Here is a 26071-nt window from a genome sequence, read left to right as displayed (position 1 = left end):
AACCACTAGCTATATTTACTTTTCTAGGAATTATTACTTTTATGAATGAAATACAAATTTAGATATGAGACCCATCAAGCTTCATATTTTTAAACAATTATTTTATTTGTTTTAACCAGTTACCCATGGGTGTATTGTTTCCACAATAAAACTTTTTCTACCAGATGGTATGGAAGCCCGACTCCGTTCAGAGTGAGTATGATTTCGTGCTGTGCAGTTTTGGGTTAATTATCTTGGTTGGTAATACTCAGAGTGATGACATACTGTTATACTATAAGATTACTTAATATATTAAAAGTTAATATAGTACCTTTTGACATATACTTCGGTTTTAATTACTTTTCATATTATTTGAATATTTAGTAAATAATTTATCAGAGGTAAAGGTTTTGTTTCCAAGTTTAATTTTACAATGTATATTTGAGTGGATAATTAGCTGCTTTTTGCAATATTTAGGATATGTTTGTTCCTTTTGATATAGAACATTTTACACTGTGATTGTCTGTGGAGTTAATGTGTTGTTATGTTCCAAAATGTGAAGATGTCAATATAGTTAGTAATTTTTTAATGGGAGTTAAAAGATAATCTCCCCAAAGTTGTACTTTATGTTTTATATGAAGCAATATCAAGTCATACCGTGAGATCTAGAGTTTAAAATGTAAACATAAGTATATCTTGTGCCTTTTACAGATTAACACTGTGAGGTGTGGAAAGGGCTGGGAAGTATTTAAATATTAATGCTTATTTCTCTTAATTTTAGAAAGGTCTTAACTATGCTAGATGCTTGTTTCCTTCCTTCAAAAGAGCTTCCTGTTATTACAGTTTATAATTTACTAGTGGTTTGCATGATTTTGATGATGCCAAAATGTCTAGAGTTAAGGGAAAGCTGCACAGGGAGCAGGAAGAGTAAAGCGGAGAGAGTCCGTCCCTTCCTTCCCATGACTGTAGTAGTCTCTCCTGTCCGTCATCTTAGGGCCTACTGTAGTTTTTCCTTCCTGTAATTTTATGGCCAGTTGATACAAGTAGAGATTATAAACTGTAATAATTACAGTTTGTTAAGTGGCAGTAAAGTTGAAGAACTTGAGCTTAACGAAACCTAATTAATTTATGGGTCAAGGAGTAAGCTTTCAGTCATAGAAGAGCTAATCAATCCATACAGCTTAGACTAGTGTTCGCAGTTGGTATGAAATGTGGTTGATAGGAGATTTTTTTTGATAGAGCTAAAAGCTTTGAGCAGTCCTGTATGTCTTTTGTGTTGTTAGGGTCCATCTAATAAAATACGTGGGCCTCATCTTTGTGTGTGTGAGTGTACCGGGTGCCAGGGCTTGTGGCAGTCAGAGGAGGGACGACCATGCCAAGTATTGGCTGCTTGCCTTTCACCTTCTTTAAGACACAGTTTTTGTCAATGTCCTTTAATAGTTAAAACTTTTAACTGTGTGTCTTTTCGTGACTATATGTGTGAATGTTTATGCGCATGTGTTTTGCCTACATGTGGAAGGCTAGGGCACACTCAGAGGTGTTGATCCTTGGGAACTGTGTGCAATGGCAGGATCTCACTGGAATAGGGCCAGTGAGCCCCATAGATCTACCCGTTTTCACCTTCCACGTGCTGAGGTTATAGGCATGCTATAGCTCCCGACTTTTACAAAAGTGCTGGGGATGCTTGAGCAGTGGGGGCTTTACTACGAAGGAGTCTCCCCAGCCCCTGTTTAAGAGGCTATTAGTGGTTGAATACATGCCAAGCCTACTGTGTAAATAGTGTATAGTGTTTTTAAGATCTTCAGTAGGTAGTTCTGATTGTTTCTTAGTTTTGTTATATTTTATAATTTTCCAACAATAGAAATTGCTTATCGCTTTACAAACCTAGCACTAAATAACATATCCTTGTTATACTCTTTGTATATACAAGAAGTTTTCAACAATTCAAACACAGCACACCCATATCCCATATAGTTTCTGTAAAAAGCAAGTCTATTTGCAGAATATGTTATGTGACTTCTTTAGCTTTTGAGGTTTCTTCATTTGTTTTGCTTTGTTTTGTTTTATTGGTTAACCAGATTTTATGAAGAAAGAGAATTCCTTCTTATGTCACTGAGAAAACCAGATTTTAAAAGATCTATTTGTTTCATTTAGAGTTTTTGTGTTAATGTGTGTGTGTGTGTGTGTGTGTGTGTGTGTGTGTGTGTATCGACAGAAAAAAGGGATGTATACAAAGTTTAATACGTCCATTTGAGTTTTATAGTATGAATATCTGTAGTCACTTTTAACTTTTTAAAACCTTCACTAGACATAGGTTCCTTAGGGTCTTATGATAGGCTCTGTGGATGCAGGGGTGAATCATAATTCCTGAGACACAGACATGTTATCAAATAAATACAGTGTAAGATTTATGCATGTTCAGTAAGTTCTCTGTAAGATATTCCTGGTGTGCAGAAAATGGGTGCTGGTGCTTAACCTTCCACCACGTGTGCCACACCTGGTCAGTTTCTCAGCATTCACACGTGCATTACCAGGTGAGTCTGGGGACTTTCCCAATCAGCCTTCCAGCTGGCTGTCACCACCCCATTGCTTTCTAAGATGCGTAGTGTAGGGGGTGCAGGTGACATCCTTGCTCTGCATCCCTCACCTGCCTCAAGACATACATAGTATCTTAACAGGGCTGTGTAAAATAGGGGCCCTGGCTTCCTTAGCTTACCTTCCTCATGAGAGTAGAAGGTAGTGATGGGTTGGTCACTATTGTATTGGTTTAAGCCACTTGTTTACATTAATACCTTTAATACTTAAGAACTGTGGAGGCCGCCTCATGGGTCCAGGACATGAGACCTGTATTGATTAGCCTTTTAGCTGGTAAGCAGAGCCTTACGGCTTAATTGCTGCTGCTTTTCTGTCAAGAGTTCTGTGTCAGGCCCCAAGGGGAATTAGTGTCAGTTAATGACCCTGTTGTTGTGTTTCCTCCACTGACTTCAGTTTCATACACACATGTAAACTTTCATTTAGTTCACGGTGCCTAGGTGAGGAATGCTTGTCACTGTCTTGATAGCTAAAGTTGTTCTTCACTAGAGCATGATGCAAATTTATAACCCTGTTTACTTTACTTTATTAAAGAACTTTACTTATTAAAGATTTCTATGTAGTAGTATTTAACTTTTTAAAATATATATGTTACAAATTAAAAATACATGATTTAAAAGATAGTTCAATGTGTTGAAATGTTTAAAAAAAAGGAGTCATCCCAGCACTCAGTAAATAGTGGGCCCTTAGAAGATGCTTAATACATTTTATACTTGAAATTTATCTTAAGAAGAATGATGAGTAAAAAGCAGATTATAGATGTATTAGTTGGGTTTTAGAAAAATGTCTTAAGATCATTGCCAGACTTTTAATTACATGAGAGCAGATGTATGAGTTTTGTGACAAGATACTCTGCCGTTCTGGTGCCATTTCCTCTGTTTTCAGGAAATTAGATAAAAATTCTATATTTTACTTTGCAGTGTCATCCATGCTCCATTACCGAGTCCTGTAGACAAAGTAAGTTGTGAATGGGTGTTTTCCAGACTCTCATTGACATGTTTATATTTAATATGTCTTACCTACAATATAACCTTCACTGTCTGGAGAGTTTGGAATGAATGTTTCTTTGGAAAAAGCTTTTGTAGCCCAAGGACTTCTAAGTGTATCTGGTTTTGTGCCTGGCCAAGAGGTAAGTGGTATCAACGGTTACCTTCTACTGAAGTACAGTTCTGTCTGGGGATTTCCCTCACTGCTTACCCATACAGCAAAGCAGCTCTGAAATAAGGGCTTACAGGAGTTATTCTTTTAGTGTCATTGAATATCGCTTTTGATACCACCTGATTAGAAACTGTAGTAATTAATTGCTAGAGTATTTTTCTTTTGTTTATGAGTGATTGTGCATTGAAACTATAGGCGTCAATGATAAATAATTGTGATCAAAGCAAAAATTTTGTGATCAAAAGCAAAATTGTTTAGTTGACATTGCATTTACCTTTGTCATTGTCCTTCATTTTCTTTCTGAGTGAAGCAATTCTATATTCGATGGTTTTGAAAAACCCTACTGGGGCTGACCTAGTACATTTGGGTTCTAAAGCAGAGGCTGATTTGTAGGTTTGGAACTATTTTCAATTTTGTTAAAATTTACATACAATAATAAAATGTTTTCATTGTCTTTGGATATTGGACAAAATGGTAGAATCTTTTTTTTCTGTTTTAATTTTTGTTTTTTAGTGAGTGAAGAGAGATTTCATGTTGTCCTCTAACATGTGCTTCAAAGTAATATTTTGAAGATTTTTATTTCTAAGTAAATTGTGATATATTAATGAAGTAATTAGTGATGAATTTTAAAGGAAAAATATATGACTGTTGATTAGGAATTATTATTTCTGGGTTATGAAAAAATTCAATACCTTTGTGCGCTAAGTTTGTGATTTGTCTTACAAAGTCTTACGAGTAGCACTTGCTTCATCATCTTGCTTACAAAGCTGATGTGAGCAGTGTAATACCATTGTACATTCTGAATAGATAGCAGGAATATTTTGAGAACTAATTTACATAGTAATTGAGAATTAAGAGACTAGGTCAATTAAAATCTGTTATCTGCCTATTTAGGAAAATAGATGTTTCATAGAATTGGTTTGTTTTAATTCTTCAATGTATTTTATTTTTATTTTTCCTGCATACTCACTGTGCAAGTGGAGATGAGAACAACTCACAGGAGTTGTTCCTTTTACCATGTGGGTGTTGGGGATCAACCTAGTTAGGGTCACTATGTTGTGATAAACACCGTGACAAAAGCAACTTGGGGAGGAAGGATTTATTTGGCTAGTCTTCCATAGCACTCTTCATCATGAAAAGAAGTCAGGACAAGAGCTGAAACAGGGCAGGAACCTAGAGCAGCCCCTGATCCTGCACTGGCATGCTACCCATGGCTTGCTTGGTTTGCTTTCTTACACAACCCAGGACCACTAGCCCAGGGATGACACCAACCACAATTGCTGAGTCAGTCCCCATCAATCACTAATTTAAAAAAAGGCTTGCCTGCATAGCCTGATCTTATGGAGGCATTCTCTTAACTAGGGTTCCTTCCTCTCAGACGCCTTAACCTGTTCAAGTTGACATAAAACTATCTAGCACAGGGATCAAACTGGAGTTAGCAGGCTTGACAGCAGGCAGCTTTAACTGCTGGGCCATCTTGTTGGCTCTTTTTTTTTTTTCTTTCTTTTTTTCGGAGCTGGGGACTGAACCCAGGGCCTTGCGCTTGCTAGGCAAGTGCTCTACCACTGAGCTAAATCCCCAACCCCTCTTGTTGGCTCTTAATGACCTTTTTGATATACTGTTTCTGTGATTGGTGACAATGTGCTTTATTTCTAGGTTGCTGCTAACACTCCAAGTATGTACTCTCAGGAACTGTTCCAACTTTCTCAGTATCTACAGGTAAAAGTAAATCTTGAAAATTCTTAGCCTTTAAGAGTAACTTAGATTTTATTTTGCCAGTTTATAAATACAGAATAAAAAATATTGGCTAGAAACATGTACACAAGAAATAGTTTTTAAGGAAGAATGAAGGTTTAAAAATAGATCTTGTGAAGAAAAAGGAGTCGGGATTGCTGAGTCTAGAGAAGATAAGCTTATGTGCAAGAGAACCTTTCTCTTTTCTTCCACATGAGGGGATTCAGAAGTGATTTTTGAATAAAATTAAACATGTCCAGGTTTGGCTGTGGGATAGGAGTACACCATTGTGTACTCTTTGTTATATGCCGTCCTCCGCTGTATCCCTTCACCTCTCATGGTTCCTTTGGTCTCAGTCTTGTTTGTCCATGTGGAGTAACAAAGGGACAGGGGAAGTTAACAATTTACACAGCATCACACATGCAGTGTGATTTGCCCCTGCTCTGAATTTAGAGTAGTTTGACAGTTAGACCCCTGAACCCCATTTGAACTGTGTTTCAGGTTCCAGAGCACAGAGCAGCCACTTGGAAAGGCCCCTGGAACACTTAATTCTTTCTTTAAAGAGACACAAATCTAAAAGCAGAGAAGTGTTTTTTGTTTTGTTTCATTTATTTGTGCAGGCTTTGAGTGATGGTACTACAGTCTAGATGGTTTAAAGGAAACTCGGTATAGAAGTTTAGGGATTGGAGTTTTTTGATCTTGATCTTGGTTTTTCTGCTCAGTTCTGTGACCTTCAGTGAATAGTTTTATTTGTGTAGGCTTTTAGCTGTGTTCTCTTTAAAACCTTGGAGCCAACACCAGTGACCCTCTGTCCTTTTGTCAGTTGGCAGTTAAGGACATGTGCATCTATGTAAGGTACAGAAACAACTAACATATCACTTAGCTCTTACGTTCCACCAACACCGTGGAAGCCATGGAAGCGATTCTGCACGTTTGCTCATCAGTTAAGCAAGGGCTCTTCAGCCATATTGGATCAGGTCTCACTAGATCTGACCCCTCGCTTTAACATCTGATCTTCTAAGAGTTTAAAAAGAACAAAAATCCAAGCAACCTTTGGACTTCCAAAGCAACTGATAAGCACACATTATGAAGGAAATGTGATTTGATATTAGTGAAGCACTTTCAATAGTGCCCACAGCATAAAAACACATGATGTTGAAGGTCATTAGTCATTTCTTATTAAATGATTAATGTCAGTCAGTTTTTGTGGGTTTCTCTTGAGAGGTAAGAGAAAATGTTGAGGTATGTTTACACTTCATTTTTATATAGGAAACACGTAGATTAAATGATTGGCCACATTCTGTGTGCTGTGGATGCCTTCATCCTGATGAGACCCTCATGCTTAACTTCCCATCCTTCCTCACCCTTTCTCTCAGTTCTTTGAGTGTCCACTTACCTTTGCTAACTCTGGGAGGAATTGTCCCGTCTCCTCTTTTTCTTCTTGTATAATCCTTATTGACTTGATGAGACTCTAATGTAAACTGTGAACCCTTTCAAACAAAGCTGAAATATATGCTCTTTATACCTTAGACCTAAAAGGCCATTCACACAAGTACATGTTGCAGTTTGGTTCAGAATTAAGAAACTAATGGAATGGAATTTTTAAAAAGATGTAATGACACCATCTAGTGGAGGCAGATTCTAAAACTGGTTGGCTGCAGCTTTGTTCCTAAGTTAAACATTTTGTATCTGCTACTTCCTGAATATTAGGAATGTCTCAGGAGCTTAAAATAAAATATGGTAAATAACTGTTTTAATGTGGATTTTCAGGTGATGGTGTTTTTATTAGATTACTCAGTCTACATTAAAACAAAGTATGTCTAAGTATATATTAGGCCAGATTTTCCCTAGTCATTGCTTACCAGGGATATGGAGAACAATAAATTGATGTTTAAACTTAAGTGCTCTATTTAAAGCCAAGATGGCCTCCAGATAGAGTGCCAGCGTCCTTCGTGTACTGTGGGGAGCAGCAGAGGGTGGAGGTGCCAACATCGCACTGAGTGATTCAGGCTCTACCCTCACAGCCTGAGAGGCGATGCTGCTCTCAGCTATCAACCCTGACCACCTGAGTACTCCTGCTCCCCTGTGCCCTCCACCAGAGTCACAGATTCCTTTGACCCCTTATTACTTCAAGCTGATATTTAGTGGTCTCTCCTTTTTAGCAGTGTTAATTACTGCTCTGTGAGGTAATCAGGGAGAGAGTCAGAGCACTTGAAAATGCCATGAGCCACGAGCTCTCAAATACATGTGGGTATTTAAATGATATTTAAAAAGGAAAACGGAAAGCTATTACTATTTTCAATGCTATGCTGGAGAGCTGTTGTACTTTTTGATGTTGACCAGATTGTTTTGCCTTAGTTCGAAATACATTTGTTCTGAGATATATAAACATTTCACAAACACATCTATGCATTTATTAAATACAGGCAGAAACAAAAGCATTTGTTAATTTTTCTCATCTGTGTTTTGAAAAAGAAAACAAATGAGTAAGTTGTTTGCCATGTGGGGGAAGTTAACATCTGGACGACCTATTACATGGTACATGTAGGTGGGCTAAATACTGAGACATATCCAGGGTGCAATATGAGAATATATTCAAACCAGACTGAGGTTATTCTTCTGAGGAATCGTGCTGCTGAATTCACTAGAATTTCTTCTTTTGTGACTTTTGTTAGGAGGCCTTACATCGGGAACAGATGTTGGAACAGAAGTTAGCCACACTTCAGCGGCTGCTGGCCATCACCCAAGAGGCTTCAGATACTAGTTGGCAGGTCCTCGGTTACTTTCTTAATATTTAAGAAACATTTAAACCATTTGATAGGGTGGTTATGTTTTTTGTTTTTGGGTTTTTTGTTTTTTGTTTTTGTATGTGTTGAATGAATTAAAAGTAAGATTCTCTGGCAAACAAAAGTAAAGTTATTCCTTAACTAAAGAACAAAAGTCAAAACAACATTTTTTTTAGCAGATCTTATTTGAATTTTTTGATTTTCTTCTTTTTGTTGGCAATAAAATCTGTTCTACATATTTTTTACTGTTGTTACTCTGAGTTTTTATTTATATCTAATTTTTTCAACAGGCTTTAATAGATGAAGATAGACTCTTATCACGGTTAGAAGTTATGGGGAACCAGTTGCAGGCATGCTCCAAAGTAGGTATTCAACCTTGGGTACACAAGGAAGAATCCATGGGTTTTCTGTAGTTTCAGGTCTTTGTTATTTGAGTTTATGCTAAAACCTTTCTATAGTTCCACAATTCTTTTACATGTTTGTTGTGAAAAAAATTCAAGCACACCTGTAAGTAGGGAGAATCATGTGGTACGTACCTGTGTTCAGTTGGGATTGCTTTCTCTATTACAGTTGATGTTTATTGAATTTGAGGGGTTGCCTTCTGGAACATAACTTGGTTTGTACTGTCATTGAAACATTTTTCTGGTTCTTTAAGACATAAAACAGTAGATAATTGGCCTGGGTTATATAGATGTTGTGATACTTGTTTTACTTGTTCCCTTCATGGATGGTGGTGGTCTTCAAGGGCATAATGGCAGGTGGCTTTCCTTTTAAGACGTTACTGTCCACTGATGATTCTTCACTAGGTTCATTAGTTCATTCAGGATATTTAACACAGTATTGCAATTCTGTCACTTCATTTACTTCAAAGAGAATTCTTCCTTCATGAGCCATTTTATTACTTTGAAGTATATTTTCTACAGAAAAAAGCAAAAAGCAAGTCTACCTCAATTATTTACTAGATTAAAACAGAATAAATTGATTATTTTTTATACAACAGCAAATGACAATGAGTCACTATACTACACTTGTAGTTCTCTTTGTCGATGATCGATTATTCTGGTCTCTGTGAAGAAGTGCTTTGAGGTTGGCTCTCTGGCGGGTGGTCTCACCAACCTTGATGGTTCCCAGCTCCATGCTTAGCCTCAGGCTCTGCTCATCTCACACCTGCAGTCTGTCTTCTTTGTCCTCATGAAGAAACTCTTACTACTCTCGTCTTAGCTGTTGTTCTAAAACGATTGGGGCCTTTGATAGCAATGATTTTTGCTCACAAATAAAACTTATGATGGCTTCCACAGAATACAAGTAATTAATCTTAATATTTGAGAGAAACTATTTGCCTTTAACTCATTTCTATTGAAATTAGTATAATTTCTGAAGGCATAATTTACTGATATAACTTTGAAGTTAATAGTAGTCCAACATTTGTATTTGAGGGTATCTTAACATATAATTTTGAGTATTATAATGTGTTTCTTTCAAATGATAAGCAATTTTCAAAGGAAAGTGACTTAGGTGTAATGTGCGTGTCTTTTATGCTAGAATCAAACAGAAGATAGCTTACGGAAGGAGCTGGTAGCGTTGCAGGAGGATAAACATAGCTATGAAACCACAGCCAAAGAGTCCCTGAGGCGGGTTCTTCAGGAGAAAATTGAAGTGGTTAGAAAACTCTCAGAAGTGGAGGTATTTCACTTTTACTGTTATTGGGTTAAAGATTTATTTTACTTTTAAAATAGTATGTGTGGGTGTTGTATGCGAGTGGAAGTGTCTATAGAAGTCCGATGCCTTGGATCCACTGGACCTGGAGTTATAGACAGTTTTGAGCCATCTGATATGGATGCTGGGAACTAAATTACCTTTGCCTGGTCTGGAATTTGCTACGTACACCACGTTGGCCCCTGAAGTACTTTTGTTTCCCACGTGGTGGGACTAAACACATGCTGATACCATGTCTGATGGGAATTGATCTTTGTCATAGAGGTTGCTGGTTTCAGTGGAGTCTGGTCACTTAAGGCTGAGAACTTTACCACTTGACCCACCCTCTAGAGCAGTGGCTCTCAGCCTTCCTAGTGCTGAGACCTTTAATACAGTGCCCATGCCGAGACCCCAACCAGAATATTGTTTTTGTTGCTACTCCATACATAACTGTAATTTTGCTACTGTTAATCATAACGTGAATACACTTTTAGATGGTCTTAGGCACCCTGTAAGAGGGTCACTGTACCCATAAAAGTTAAAACTGTTGCTCTAGAGTGACACTGTGTGTGAGGACGTGGACAGTTTGTAGTGTGGTCTAATTCTATAATATGTGCTGTATATTCATTGATGTCTGATTAAGCATCTTTCTGCTTTCACATTAGATGAGTTGTTAGGTGGTTTTCTTGTTGCTTTAAGGACTGTGGGTGTGATAACGTGTCCTATTGTAATCCCCACACTTGGGCGTCTAAGGCAGGAGAGGGAGAGTCATAGGAGACCAGGCTCGCCGTGCTCCAGGGTGAACTTGAAGCCGGCTTAAGTGTAGTGCTGTTTCAAAAGCAAATGGAAAAGAAGTTGTTGGCTTTAGACTAACTCAAGGCGAGAAGTCATACTTGAGTAATAATAGGCAGCTCTCAATCGTGTCTTAGTGTCCGTGTTCCTGAGATTACTTTGTCTTTAACTTAGCTGTATATAAATTTAGTCCAAATGCTGATGTAGACAGATTGCACTGATGGTACATTTAAGTGAGTGCCGTTCTCTCCTGAGTGAGTCGCCTGTGACCTTGCCTTGCAGCGGAGTCTGAGTAACACTGAAGATGAATGTACCCACCTGAGGGAGATGAATGAGCGGACTCAGGAAGAGTTGAGAGAATTAGCCAATAAATATAATGGAGCAGTTAATGAAATTAAAGATTTATCTGATAAATTAAAGGTATGTATATTAGCACTTTTGTATTGCTGTGATAGAATATCACGAGCAAGATACCTTATAGAAGGAAGAGGTTACTTGGGCTTAGGGTTCCAGAGGAGTAGGAACCTATCAGCATCGTGGACGGGTAAGTGTAGCAGCCACAGCTATGGTAGCTGGAGCTGGAGGCTGAGAGCTCACTGGGAATGGCTCGAGGCTTTGAAACATCAAAGCCTATCCCCTGTAACATAATTCCTCCCACACCGGCACACTTCTTACACCTACTCAAACAGCATTACCAACTGAGGACCAAGTATTCAAACATGTGACCTCTGGGGGACATTCTTAGTCCACCATCACAGCTTATATTTAAATACCTGAAAGCACATTAAGCTTGTCACTAACATGCGAACAGCTTAAAAGGTTATGAGTCACCAGAGCTTCCAGGGACTAAGCCACTACCTAAAGACTATACATGGACTGACCCTGGACTCTGACCTCATAGGTAGCAATGAATATCCTAGTAAGATCATCAGTGGAAGGGGAAGCCCTGGGTCCTGCTAAGACTGAACCCCCAGTGAACGTGATTGTTGGGGGGAGGGCGGCAATGGGGGGGAGGATGGGGAGGGGAACACCCATAAAGAAGGGGAGGGGGAGGGATTAGGGGGATGTTTGCCCGGAAACCGGGAAAGGGAATAACATTCGAAATGTAAATAAGAAATACTCAAGTTAATAAAAAAAAAAAAAAAGGTTATGAGTCACCCAATGGCTGTTGATGTAAAATTGGGTAATTAAGAAGTTGAAACTGATAGTAAAAATAGAAAATGTATTCTACTTAGTCTACCTTCTATTACTGTTGAAAAGTAAAACCCTTTGAAGTAGACATACTTCTGGGTGGAAGTGTAGTTAGCACTTCATGAGTGCTTCAGCATCGCATAGACTAAGAAGAAGAACCGCGTTGTCCAATACACACTCGGAAGTAGATGAAAATCAATATGATATGAATTGGTGAGATGGCTCAGTGTGGGCACTGCCATGCAAACTGGAAGGCCCGAGTTTGGTTATAGAACCCGTGGTGGAAGGAAGGAAAGCCCCAGAATTGTCCTCTGACCTCCACTTGAGGGCCCTGCTACCCATGCACTAGAACTTAGCCGTGTGTAATACTCATGTGCAAACACACACATGCAGACACACATACATAGACAGACATGCAGGCACCCACACAATAATAATGATTGATAGATGGATGGATTATTAATAGAGAGAATTAAAACCCATAGTGAAATGTTTCATGGGATGACACAAGCCTGATATCTCGAGTTCACTCCCAGGAGCCCATGTAAAGGTAGAAGGCGGTGGATCAATGCCACAGAGTCGTGCTCTGACCCCCATGTGCACTTATCCACGCATCATACACACACACACGTACGTATTATAATAATAAAGTTTTAAAGAAGAATTAGCAACATCTAATATAATCAGGTGCTTTTAAAACCTCATTTTTAGGTCATCATCTCAGAGTTAGGGACCAGCTGTGTGGTGCTGCGGTAAATCCAGAGGTGCTTGGGTCGCTGGCTTGGATGTTGACCATAGCCTTCAGCTGTGCCACTGGCGCTGTTCCAGCTGCGATCCCTCTGGAACATTTTTTTTTTTTTTTTTTTTGGTTCTTTTTTTCGGAGCTGGGGATTGAACCCAGGGCCTTGCGCTTCCTAGGCAAGCGCTCTACCACTGAACTAAATCCCCAACCCCAACATTTTTTAATAGTGGCATCAGACCATAGGGTGATGTCTAGTTGGTCCTTTAAAGTCTTGTGTTGTGGGGTTGGGGATTTAGCTCAGTGGTAGAGCGCTTGCCTAGGAAGCGCAAGGCCCTGGGTTTGGTTCCCAGCTCCGAAAAAAAAAAAAAAAAAAGTCTTGTGTTGTTCATATGTGTTGGCAGGTTGTGAGAGGGAAGGAAGAGATTGTGAGGGACTGAAGAGAAAATAGAGTGTATGTGCCACAGAAGCAGAAAAGGAGTGTGGGAAGAGAGATGAGGCAGCCAGAGAGGCAGCGGCCATCATAAGGGTGAATTAAAGTAATGTCTAGGCACATATGTACGAAGAGTGTCATAGGAAACAGTACTTTGTGATATCAACTTAGAAATTAATTAAAAGAAAAGTGATCCTGCCTTCAGTTGAGTGCCTGCAAGGTAGGTATTTATCAGAGAAGGCAGAACATAGCTCACGGAAGTTCTCAGAGAGGTCTCTTGTTGAGAGGGGTGTTTTGGGGAAGGGTTTGTCTTTTTAGATAATAATTGTAAATTAGAACTATCAAACAAGATGTAATAATAGTAAATTTGGGAATACATACTTCCCACATAACAAACGTGGAGGATTTAACTTAAACTCTAGCACTTGTTTACCGGTTTCCTTGTTTGCTTCTAAGTTTTCCTCTGTAGTAGTGAGCTCTGTGCAGAATCCCTCACTTTCCACATCAAGTCTCTTTGTTTTCTGTAGGAAATCAGCTTTATAAATATGTTCTATAATTCTGAATTTATTTCTCAGAAGTGTAAGTCAGTCCTGGCTTTAGGCTAGTTAAAGCAAGGTGAGACTTTTGTGAAGTTACTGAAGATTCCTACCCATTAGGCAGCAGAGGGAAAACAAGAGGAAATCCAGCAGAAGGGACAAGCTGAGAAGAAAGAATTACAGGCTAAAATCGATGACATGGAAGAAAAAGAACAAGAGCTCCAGGCAAAAATAGAAGCTTTGCAAGCTGATAACGATTTCACCAACGAGAGGCTGACAGCTTTACAAGGTGAGCTGACTGAGACAGAAAGTGGTTTTATTTGATTTTTGTTCTCTTTGTCTGTGAAATACCTTTTTCTTGGACTATTTTTTTACAGTACGGTTAGAACCCCTGCAGGAGAAAACTCTTAAAGAATGCAGCAGCTTAGGTAGGTGTCACTTAATTAGCGATGTTTTCATTAGCTGCTAACCTCATTCTCATTGATTGCTCACTTCCCACACTGCTGACTTGCATTTGCTGTTTTACTCACCAAGGATCAAAGGTTGTGTATTTGGAAATCTCCTTTTACAGTACTCACGATGCCACCAGTGGGCGCCATTGCTCAGACTTTGATTCAGATCTTTGCCTTTGAGATCTTAAGTAGCAGGATACACACACACACACACACACACACACACACACACACACACACACACACACACACGTTAGCAGAGAATGGCAGCTTGAACTCTTCTTCCAAATAGTGTTCTATACAAAGTCAGTGTGAGTAGAAATATTAAATGCTGTCCTTACACTTGAAGCCAGTTTTCTTTGATCAGGCAATGATATCCTGTCTTAATCCTAGGGATACAAGTTGATGACTTCTTGCCTAAAATAAATGGGAGCACAGAAAAAGGTAGCGTAAAATATTAAATATTCTTTTCATGATATTCTTCTATCATTTAAGTAGGACAAAGAGCTAAATGCTTGATTTTTAGTACTTGAAGTAACACATATATACAACAACGTTCACATAACATTTAAATCCGTCGTTTAAAACCCAGCTTCCCTTAATAGTCTAAGATACAGAGGTGATCTACACTTAGATATCCCTCGCTGTGTGGGAACTACAATGGCTTGGGTAAGAAAATGTTGCCAGTTACTAGCCGCAGCTTGTTTCATATAGCTCCCACCTTCCAGGAGGTCTGTGCAGTGCTGTTCATTACACTCGGTGCCCAGGCCTCCATTTGCAGTGTATGTAATGTCCCATTGGATGCTTTATCTAAAAATTCCTTTTAGTTTTTGACCCTCTTTTTCTGGATAGCAGGAGTTCTCAATCAACCAAACTTAGACGAGCAGTTTGCATTGTTCTTTGTTGTCCCCCGTCCCCAGCCCAGCTCCCTCTCTTTTATGCAGAATTTCACTGTGCCACCATGGCTGGTTAGAATGATCTACTTAAATCATGCTGGCCATGAGCTCACAGAGATCTCTCCGCTTGTCTCTGTCCTGCAAGTACTGAGACCAGAGACATGAGCCACCCTCCCAGCACATGGATGCTTTTTAATCCTATAGTCCTGTAGTGCGGTTCTTTTCATTGGCTGTTTGCCTCATTCCTCTAAGAGTGATGGAAAGCCAATTCCAGCTGTGTGCATAATCTTACACTGGATATGTGGAGTACTTAAGGATTAAATTATTTTCAGTGAATACTTATCAGCTGATTTTAATATATGGAGTTTAGAAGAAGGTATTAGAAGGTCAGAACTAGAACTTCTTTTTTTAAAAGATGTTTATTATATATACATCATACAGCCTTCTGCCTGCATGTATGCCTGCAGGCCAGAAGAGGGTACCAGATATGATTACAGATGGATCTGGTTACAATGTGGTTGCTGGGATTTGAACTCAGGACCTCTGGAAGAGCAGCCATCTCTATATCCCAGAACTGGAACTTTAGGTCATATCCTTGTCATGTCAAGAGGTCAGAGTTAATGAGCAGCTTCTTTTGATTTGTTTGAAATAAAAAAAGGGATGAGCTGGAGATGTAGCCTCATGTGTTTTCCAAGCCAATGCCTTGGATTCAAACCCAAAAAGGGGAAAAAAACCTTCTAGTAGCTGCCAAAGCTGGCCCAGCTAGCCATGTAGATGTGAGCTGTACAGTCAGGGTCTAATATTGCGTATATTGTGTATTTTAGGGTTCTTGAGAAAAGAAGTATCCATTGCTATTTGACTTCTCTGTGTATTTTATAAAATGCCCCAAGTGTTTTAGATTTGAGGCTTTTGAGTTTGAATTTGAGGATTTTTAAAGGTGTAGTTTATATTCATTTTACCAAAGTTTTTACTTGCTATGTATTATTTAGCAAACTTTTGTTAAATGAGTTAATCATCGTCTTCTAGTACTTTTTCTTAAATGATTTTATGTTTTCCATTTTTGTTTCTTTTCCTTTCTGATTGTATACTTTTTATTTAAATTCATATTTCCTTGAATATGTATCAAATGTTATATTATTTAATACAAGCTATGGACTTTAATTTTTTCAATTCAGTATCTTTATGTACATACAAAACCATCTTTTTGCTAGAGTTGTCAGATTACTGTGTAAAATTTTTGCCCCAAAGTTTAGACTAGTAGTCTGCTTTCCTATTAGAGAATAGTTATAAACTCCTTAATTTAATATTAAATGAATAAAATTTTTATTGTTATGGGGTACTCCTTGCTATAATTATTATCCCATTGTTAAAGTGTCTGGGTCTGTGTTGACAGTGTGTTAAACACCATGAGAATGACTAGCAGAGCATTTTGACAGTAAGGTCTTACGTTTGTACAAACATCTCACTATGCTACATTTTATTGCAGAGTGGACTTTGTAATATGATAATTTGCCTTTTAAAACATCACCAAAGTTTACAGCCACAATTTTCATGAATTTTAAAGTGAACATTACCCTTCAAGTAGTAGAGAAAAATACCAAGTGTAGATGCAAGAGAAAAATGTCAACAGTGTCTAGAGATAGTGTAGTTTGTGGTTCTTCCAATGAACTCTTTTACAGATTTTATACTGTAAGGTTTTGTCCCTTTTTAAACAAGCATCATTTATATATATTGTAGTATAGAATAGTGCTGTCTAAAGCAATATATGAGAAGTTTAACAATGTGTAGTAACTATAGTAAATGTTTAAAAAGAAGCAAGTAAAACACATTTTAGTAGTAATTTAACCAGCAATTTAGAAATTGTTATTTAAGTATGTAACCAGTATTTAAGGGCTAATAATGAGCCATTTCATATTAATTGTCCCTAGTAAGTGCTTAAAATTGTCCTGTATTTATTTTATGCTGCACATAGCTTGGTGTAAGCATGGGTTGTTTAAATGGCTTGGTGGCATATGCATTCAGGGGCTACACCAGCACAGGTATAGCATGGTATAAAGAAAACCGTCATCCAACAGAAACTTATTTGTATAAACCATGCATTCTAAATAGACCAGCTCTTTGTGTTTCCATGTTCAGTCCCCCCACCCCCACCCCCATTTTTCACTTTAACCAATGTCACTGAAACTTGTTTCCTTCCGGTCGGCATCTGGCTCCGTGTAGATTACCATGATAGCAGTGTGCTCTGTAGTTGTGCCAACTCAATTCCTAAGGACCTGAGTTCAGTAAAGACTGTGAGGTGTCATCTTTGAAATGCTTTATATAGACTCCGAGAATGCTGTCTCGTGTATGTAAAAGGTGCTTTTGAAGACATGGCACATATATATTTGCCTTTTTACTTAAATCGTAGACTTTATCTAAGCTGGTCTACTAAACATCTTAGGGTCAGATTCAGTTATTAAAAATAGAGTGCACAGGGTCCTGGGGAGATGGCTCAGTGCTTCAGAGCGCTTTCTGCTCTAGCTCCAGAGGATCCAGCATCCTGTTCTGACCTTTGTGGGTTCCTGCATGCAAAAGTAGAGTAATTGAGTTTTAGCTTAGTGAGTAATAGTGGGTATCCTGGTTACTGTTCTGCCGCTGTGAAGAGACACCATGACCAAAGCAACTTACAGAAGGAAACATTCAATACCGTATCAGAGGGTGAGTCTCCATCATGACACGGGTAGGCAGGCATGGCTCTGGAGAAGTAGCAGAGAGCTCACATCTGATTTGCAAATTGCTGGCTGTGAAAGAGTGAGAAAAGTGGCCTGGCTTGGGTTTTTAAGCCTCAAAGTCAACGCCCAGTGACACCTCCTTCAACAAGGCCATACCCCCTAATTTTCCCAAACAGTTCTACCAATGGGGTGGGGTGGGAGGTTCCGGCAGGGGGGGTGGGCAACCATTCAAATATGTGAGCCTGTGGAGGCCATTCTCATTCAGACCACCACAGTGGGATTCCCCGTCTTTAATAAGAATCACCAGGAATTGATTAATACTGATCTGAAGTTTGGTGTCAGGTCTGTCATAAAGTCTTTAGTTATGTTAAAGTTGATTTAAAATGAGTTTTAACATTTTCTGGTAAGCATGTATTAAAGGTTTATGACATTGTCGTACATGTGTACTCTTCCTTATAGTCCCCTCTCCACCAACTCCTCCTCTCCCCAATGGTTCCTTTACATCCTGTAGATGGATTGGAGCTAGAGTACATGGAGGACATGTATTTGTCTTTTTCCTCCCATTTTCCTTTTGTGTTCTCCATCTTTTTAGGCTACTTCCTCCCCACCCATAATCTCTTCCTACTACCCCCATCACATACGTTATATATTCATTTAAATCTAGACTTTATGTATGAAAGAAGCTTGGGACAGAAAGAGTCTGGCTTCTCTTGTTAACATTTGACCATCAGTTCTATCCATTCTCTTGCAGATGATCAATAAAGCGCTGTTCTGTTGTGTGTATATACTACATCTTCTTTACTTGTCCAAACAAATTTTCACACTTAATGTGATATGCATAGTTTGAATTTTGAAAGTGTTTAGTTTAGAGATTATGTAAAAATTACTTTAATTTGACATTTTTTGAACTACTGAGAGCTTCTGTTGTTCTAGTTAGCTCCAGTTGTCATATTCTATTTATCTAAATTACTGTTCAAATTTCTATTCCAGTTAATTTTTAATTTTTTTATTTGGGGCTGTATTATACTTCTCACTAATCTTTCTAAAACAAAGATTGTACTAATCTTCCTTCCCCCTGTTTTTCTCTTATAACTATAGCATGGGCCCTTTGGTTATTGTTTAACTGGAATAAAAGAAAATGACAATTGAAAGGTTAAGAAGGCAGTTAACAGGAGTGGTGTCAAAGAGGGACTGTCACAACAGACACCAAGACAAGAGAGAGATGGGCAAGGGGAGGTGGAGAAGAGCAGGGTGGACAGTGACTGTGGTGCTGGGCTAGGCCAGTGTACACATTCCAGGGTGGACGGAGTGCCTTCCGTCTGCAGTAGTCGCCATGCTGAGGCCCAGCCTTTACACTCAAGCTTCTGGAACCTCTTTGTGCAGCTTTGAGATACAAATACCTTACTGAGGAATCTCTTTTGGATTCAAAAGTTAGCTCTTGACCTTACGGTTGAGTTATTGTAAGAAAAGGGCTGAAACTCTTTAACTGTATGTTAATTTTTAATTTTCTCTTTGTAAACTACTTTTTACAAAACTGGATAATTTATTTAAGTAAGCAAAACCATCTATGAAGCTCTTGTTTTCCATTGGGTGGGACATGAAATTTGGGTTGAGATAAACAATGTAATGTAGTGTAGATAAAGGAAACCATTTGTCATGAATGTATAAAAATATCTATCTCATCAATTCCTTAAAGGTCTACAGAATTGCCTGTAACCGCCCCCCTCCCCAGCTTCTTACTTAGATGGGGTGCATACCATAGTCCTCCTGTCCTGGGAGCTCACTGTGTGTGCAGCCCACATTGGTCTCAAACTCATGGCAGTCCTCCTGCCTCATTCTCCTAGTGGTCTGGAATTTAGGCATAAGGTACCATGCCTGGCTGATTTTATGTATTCTAAAGTTTTTAAATCTTAATTAAAATCAACGTCTTGGAAGAGCGACTGATAGTACACACACCTGAAATTAATTCAGTAATAAAAACACAAATCACTTTAGAGTATTTGCACATATGTTATGGGGAAGGTACATATGAAAAGGGGGGAGAGCTTTTTAAAGCAATATATTTGTTTTTGTTTATTTTTTGAGCTATTTGGATAAAAACTGTACCTTTAAAAGCTAGCCATTCAGAGTAAACTAGTGATTATATAAATTACACTTGAATTCAACTTGAAAATGATTCACTAATATACTCTAATATACTCTATTAGTTCTTTTCAATTACCTATGTTAAATAATTAAAAAAAAATTTACCTTCGCTGTTGTTTATTTCAAGACAGCAACAAACTATATCCTTAAAGGTCTTTCTTTCTTTATTAGAGCGCTTGCTTTCAAAGAGTGGCGGGGACTGCACTTTTATTCATCAGTTCATAGAGTGCCAAAGTGAGTACAGAGTATTTTCACATTGATTTTCAATGAACTCAGGGCTGAAGTTAAGGAGGCTGTGAGGAGGATCTCAGTGTACTTGTTGTAGTAGAAGCATGCACGTAATTAACTATTTTCAGGTACCAGTAAACCTTTCTGTTTCTCTCTTTGAGAAAAAAATTCTCACTGCATTTGCGGGAACACACACACACACACACACACACACACACACAGAAAGCCACAGGAAGAAACTTCACACTTGCTAGTCACCTATTGGGATAAAGCAGACTTCTGGGCTGTGAAGTGCCTACACTTCTAATGTTAGAAATGTTTGTCCATGTGAGTATTGTGTCTGCTTGTCTTATTTGTGTGTCTGTCTGTACACCATTGTCTACACATTGTCTTCAGAGGCCAGAGTGAGGCTAGTGCTAACTGCTGAGCTGTCTCTCCTGCTCACACCTAAGCTTTCTTTGTGTACAGTACCTATGTGTACTAGAAGTACCTATGTGGATACTTGATGAAGAAATATTGACAATGGCTTCTTCATTCGAGTTCTAGTTCTAGCACAGATTGAGGTTTAGGTACATTTCTCAGATTAAATGAAGCAAGTAGTCTTTTTGGGCACTCAGCTCCAAAGACAGCCCTGGCACAGTACAAGCTTTTTATTTTACGGAACGGGGAGCAATAAGTTGTCTTACACTCTGGTGTTCCCTACTGTTAGTTAGCAACTTCCAAAAGGGGGTCTTTAGGAATATTAAAGGTAAGCTGGTCTTGGTGTTTTAGACCTCTTCTGAGTTCTAAACAAAATATTGTGAATCCTTTTTATTTGAAGTTCGTATAGCAGCTTAAATCTCTTCACAGAACGTGACAGCATTTTGTAAGTGTTGTTAGTGACCACTGAAGTCACCATGTACAGTGGAGTTCGTGCTTATATGCATTTCTTTTTTGTCACACAGATACTCTCAAGCATTTTTCCTTTCTTCCCCTCCTGAAAAGAATGTTTTTTATCCATATCTCATGCATATATGTTTGTCTCATGCTTAACCCCAGCACCGTTTGTGGTTAAAAGGGTCACACATGGTTTTGGAGCATACAGTTTTAGTAGGTCACAGTTACAACTCCCAAGAGTTGTTTAGAAAAATATATAATTGCATTAAATGGTTTTAGAAGAGCTGTTCCCCTCCTCCATCAGTTTAAAGCTATTTTAAGGTTTTGGTTTTTTTTTAATAAATGTGACATTTTTCCAAACTCTTAATACTTGTGAACCATCTGATAACTTCATCTCAAGGGAATTGGCACAGTGATTTCTGTGAGGGAAGATAATTTATACTCACTGAAATTAGCAAGAGGACATAATTTTAAATAAGATTCTAGAAGAAATACTTTTGATACTTTTATTATTTGTAATGCTACTTCTATTGTATTTTATATATATTTTAGCTTTTAGAATTTGTACTTTAAGCCCAACAAATAAGATCATCAAAAGATCATGTTGCTGAATTGCAATTTTCAAAGTCCTTTTTAGTAGCAAATAAAGGTCATAGAGTTTATTCTTATCACTTACCTATTCTGCAAAAGGAAACAACCCCCCTTAAATGTCTAATTTATATTATACATTTAATTTAAAGTAATATAAAGTATAATTGTAGTCTAATATTTAAGTGAAGAAAACTACTTAGGGAATTTTATTACAACATATTTGTGTGGTAAAATGAGCCAGATAAGCATTAAGAGAAACGAAGTCACAACAAATACCCTCAGTGAGAAAGTTAACTAATTAAGATCTTAGTGCTAATCAACTGTGTGTTTGCACAGGAAAATACTGAGCCTGCGGGACACAGAGGGAAAGAAACTCTCATTCTTGTACACAGAGGGAGAGCAAAGAACAAGTAATAAGGCAAAACAAAACAAAAGGGCTCCTCTACATCTGATCTTTTGAATTTTTAGTACAAATAGTGAGAGGTTCAACTCTATTTGAGTGGCTCAGAGAAGCGTGTTGTAAGAATCTGGTTTTTAATTTTAGATAGCAACAGTTTGCTTTCCATGATGGTATCTCGAATTTTCCAAATTAACTTGGTTCCTTAAATAAGGATTACTGGAAAGAGGGTCATCTTAGGACATGCTGCCATTGTAGTACTAAGTCTACAGTAGTGTCACAAGGAAGGACACAGCAAACGCTCAGGGCACTTAGGAACGATTGGGGATTATGTACTGACAGCCATAAATCATCTTTTTTGCTAGTTTTTGTTTGTTGATTTGTTGGCTTTGTTTTGTTTAATGGCTCAACATCTTAAATTGATTGGACTTGATTGCGAAGTATGTATTTAGTGTGCAGCAGTACTTCAAATTCTTTTTCCAGTCTTTTAAAAAGCGATGTCAAATACCTTGTTTATGATTTATTAGGCTTATGTAGCATAAATTCAGTGTTTTAGAAACTAAAAGCTCCTGGTTTACTTCCATTGATTCTTTATATTTAGTGTCTTGGGAGATATTCCATCTTACCTGTGTGAACCCATAAAAATATAGATTGATTCTGTAGGAAACATTTTAATGTTTTCCTTGTATGGAAAATCAGACTGTGTTTTTGAAAAAGTTCTTTTACAAAAAAAGTGCTTAATTCTGGAAAAGAAGGCGGGTTTTTAAAAAGGCTTAAGTGTATAACCTTTTACACAATTCCCAATCTGTAAATATTCTATATAAAATTACATAAGTCTAGAATTAGCAGGTAACTTCATTAAGACTTGTTAAAACTTATTAGCAAAAAATTATCTTCAGGCTACCCAGGTTTAGGAAGAACTTCACTGTGCATTTTTTGTTTGGTCCATGAACTCTCCCCTGATGAGCTGAGTGAACTGTGAAGGACACAGCAACCTAAGATCCGCCGGTCCTTGAGTGCAAGGAGCATAGTTCTCTGGACGGCTGCCTGCGTCTGGGCTGTCGGGCTGCTGTATGTGCTCACATGAGATTTTGCTGCTGGATGCCAGAAAATTCTCTCAGGCCTGCTTTGTAGAGATAGATTGTCCATTTTCCAGGAGCCAGCTCACTCTGGATGGCATTACCAAGTGTCCCGAAACCGATGCCTCTGTGGTCTTCATCCATGCTTATGTTTTGTAGCATCTCCAGTTTGTTTGTTTTTTTTTTAATCTTACTGGCTTGCAAAATATTTTTCCCCTTGTTCTAGCCTCATTTTGAAATTACAGGCATTGTTTCTGCAGGCTTCTTCCAGTACCTTCTTTCTGCTCCGGCTTGCTCATACTTACTGAAACTGAACCCTTAGAGGAATCCACTGACGAGGTGTTACTGGGTGACTCTGTTTACGCTGTGTCACTCTGTGAGGGCAGCCTCAGAACAGTCTTAACTGGGTGCCAACTCTACTTCAAATACATTTTTTTAAACTTTGGTTTTAAAAATTATTTTATTTCTCTAAACCTGGTCAGTCTATTTGTGATTAAAAAACATCAGGGAATTGTAGTTCTGTACTCGAAGTAGTTTATACTCCCCATCATGGGAAAACTTTCTCTCAGAGTTAGATGTTGCTAATAAATATTTGATCTCTTTGTTCTTAACTTGTCTGCTCTAGATATGTCGAAGGCCCTTGGCAGCTCTTAGCACTTGAATGGCAGGAAATGATGCCAGTGCTGTCTTTTCTGTTCTTAGATTGGTTTGTTTTCATCGTGTCTCAATTCCGAACCCCTCTCTCCTCCTTATTCCTACTTCCTCTTGTTTAAAAATAAACGAATGAATAAACAAACAAACAAATAAACAAACAAAACAGCTCCAGAATGTCTTCTATAGCAAGACTTGCTTTAGCTGATTTTACTTCACCAGAAATGAATCCCCATGTACATGTCTGAATTATTAAGATGCACGTGTGCAGCACCTATGACGTTCTATAGTCTAATTTCTGCTAGTGAGTTACCAGTCTGTGAGGAAGATCAGTTGCTAACTTGATGTTGAACTTTAATTATAATTTCATTTAATTATATCTTCATATTAATTATAATAAGTTTATTTTTTGCATTTGCTTTTTTAGAATCAGTCAACTCTTCAGGTGACGTTGACTTGTTTCCATTTATAATGTTATGAGAAGAATGGTGGCAGGATTTTTTTTCACTGACCATATGATTGCTGGCTAATTAGCCCCCTTTAGCCTTCCCTCCTTCCCTCCTTCATAAAATGAGATGGTTGTACATACTTTGTGACACTGTTTTAAAACTTAGTTGAGATTATATTGACCTGGTGCCCTCTGCTCTTAGCACACAGAAGTACTTGTGAACTGGGAGGGAGAAGAGGCACCGTGTCTGGAACTCTGAGGGGAAAGCCTTGGAAGGGACAGCCTTAGAAGCTTTTCTTGGAATAGCACTTTCCTCCCTCTCCATCCCAGGCCTGGGGTGGGGCAAGCCAGCTGAGCTAGCTTTGTTTTTCATGTTACTGTAATATTTTCTCATAATCTAGAGTTTTACTTTTTAATTAACAGCATGCAAGCCTTTTACAAAATTTTAATTGCTGGTATGTTTGCAATTTACAGAATTTAGGGGCAAGCGCATTATGACAATATTTCATGATGAAGCTCAGTTTTGAGATTTAGAAATCTCTTTTGGGTTGATAGTTGCAGAGCAGAGAGGCTAGTTCTCCTCCAACCATTGGTTTACCTAGGATCCTTAGTTGTACTTAGGTTATTGCCTTAGCACTGTCCTTTTCATCTAAGGAACCTAATGTCTGCATGGGTGGGATCCCTTTAGTCTTCTTGTGAGTGTGAGTATTTTACTTTGTTCTTTATTTCTATTTTGAACCACATAGTAATGTGATACCTAATTTATTTCTGTGAACCAAGAAATAAGATTAGTTCTCATCTGTAGAGTTTTGGCAGATTCAATAGCTTTTACAATTTCATTATTCTATACTTTATGACTAAACTAAATGCTTAGATATTGGTCCCTGATATAGTTAAGATGTAATTATAGTAAAATGTGTTGCTAGTTTTACTCCCCAGAATAAGCTCTGTATAGAGGTGACCAAGGAGGTATATCAGATTTAAATCAAAGATGTTCACAGCAGCAGTGTTTATAATAGTCCAAAACTGGAAACAACCCAGAAGACTTTTAATATTAGTGAATAAATGTACTGTGATCTGTTGGGTGCCAGAAGCCTAACATGTAAGACTATGCACTGACATTAGACCATTAAAGTTACATTTAGTCAGGTACGTTTGGTTAGGTGACTAAAGAAATATGAAAGTGTGCACAGGGAGATAAAGTGCTTGTTGCACATGCACAAAGGCCAGCGGGATGTCTAGTAGCAGTAGAAAAATCTGGGCATAGTGTCCCATCCTGATAGTCCCAGGGAAGGTAAGGCAAAGACAGGAAGACGTCTTGGCCAGCTGGGCTAGTGAACAGTGAGAACCAGGTTCAGTGAGACTTCTCTCAAAAATAATAGCAGAGGAAGGAACCCAGTGTGATCTGTGGCCTTCACAAGCATGCACAAACGTGTGCCCACATACCCACACGTGAACATGCACACATACACCAAGAAATTGAGGAAGCAGATAAATATGCAAGAGTAAGTATCACAAAGTCAGGTAGCCCTCGCCTTTGTGGGGAGAGAACAGAGCGTACTGAGGGCTTTGGCGTTGATAGAAACTGTTTTGATTGGGAAGCACTCTCATAGAAACTCACTTTATAAATACCTTTAAAAACTGTTCGTGTGTGTGTGTCTTACACAGTAAATACACATGGCTTAAGTGTGACACTATGCAGATGAGGTGGCACAGGCCTATAATCCTAGCAGTGAGCAGGCTGAGGTAAGAGGGCTGCTGGAGCTGGAGGTAAGACCCTGCCTCAGATAGACGAGAGTGATGAGAATCCCACGCTAGAGTAAGATCTGAAGGACCTTATGTTACATGGACGCTCTTTCTGCCAGTCTCTGATGAGGGGTGGCGGAGTAGACAGGCCGTAAGCAGACGCTGTTACTTATCTCTGTAGATTATAGGGCTTGCAGCAGGTCTCCTGTGTTGTTG

The 26071-nt window shown here is 38.4% G+C and overlaps 1 protein-coding gene across 31 annotated transcripts in view; it reads left to right on the top strand.

Annotated features, from left to right (window-relative positions):
* Slmap (sarcolemma associated protein) overlaps positions 1-26071 on the top strand; it is a 117939-nt gene that overhangs the window by 58279 nt on the left and 33589 nt on the right. For 5 of the 31 annotated variants that reach the window (XM_006252550.5, XM_006252541.5, XM_039094262.2 and 2 more), the window contains exons 3-13: positions 120-192; positions 3492-3528; positions 5386-5448; positions 8139-8234; positions 8540-8611; positions 9792-9932; positions 11019-11156; positions 13756-13924; positions 14013-14063; positions 14481-14531; positions 20011-20073. In XM_006252550.5, coding sequence (XP_006252612.1) covers positions 120-192; positions 3492-3528; positions 5386-5448; positions 8139-8234; positions 8540-8611; positions 9792-9932; positions 11019-11156; positions 13756-13924; positions 14013-14063; positions 14481-14531; positions 20011-20073 — 954 coding nt within the window. Of the gene's footprint in view, positions 1-119; positions 193-3491; positions 3701-5385; positions 5449-8138; positions 8235-8539; positions 8612-9791; positions 9933-11018; positions 11157-13755; positions 13925-14012; positions 14064-14480; positions 14532-20010; positions 20074-26071 lie in introns of those variants that run through there. The other 26 variants (XM_039094258.2, XM_017600014.3, XM_039094259.2 and 23 more) reach the window with 9 other exon arrangements.

Source organism: Rattus norvegicus, chromosome 16 (assembly GCF_036323735.1).
Source record: "Rattus norvegicus strain BN/NHsdMcwi chromosome 16, GRCr8, whole genome shotgun sequence".
In the NCBI taxonomy this organism is placed as follows: Eukaryota; Metazoa; Chordata; class Mammalia; order Rodentia; family Muridae; genus Rattus; species Rattus norvegicus.
The sequence above is the reverse complement of the archived record's forward strand: the minus strand, read 5'-3'. Positions and strand labels throughout refer to the sequence as shown.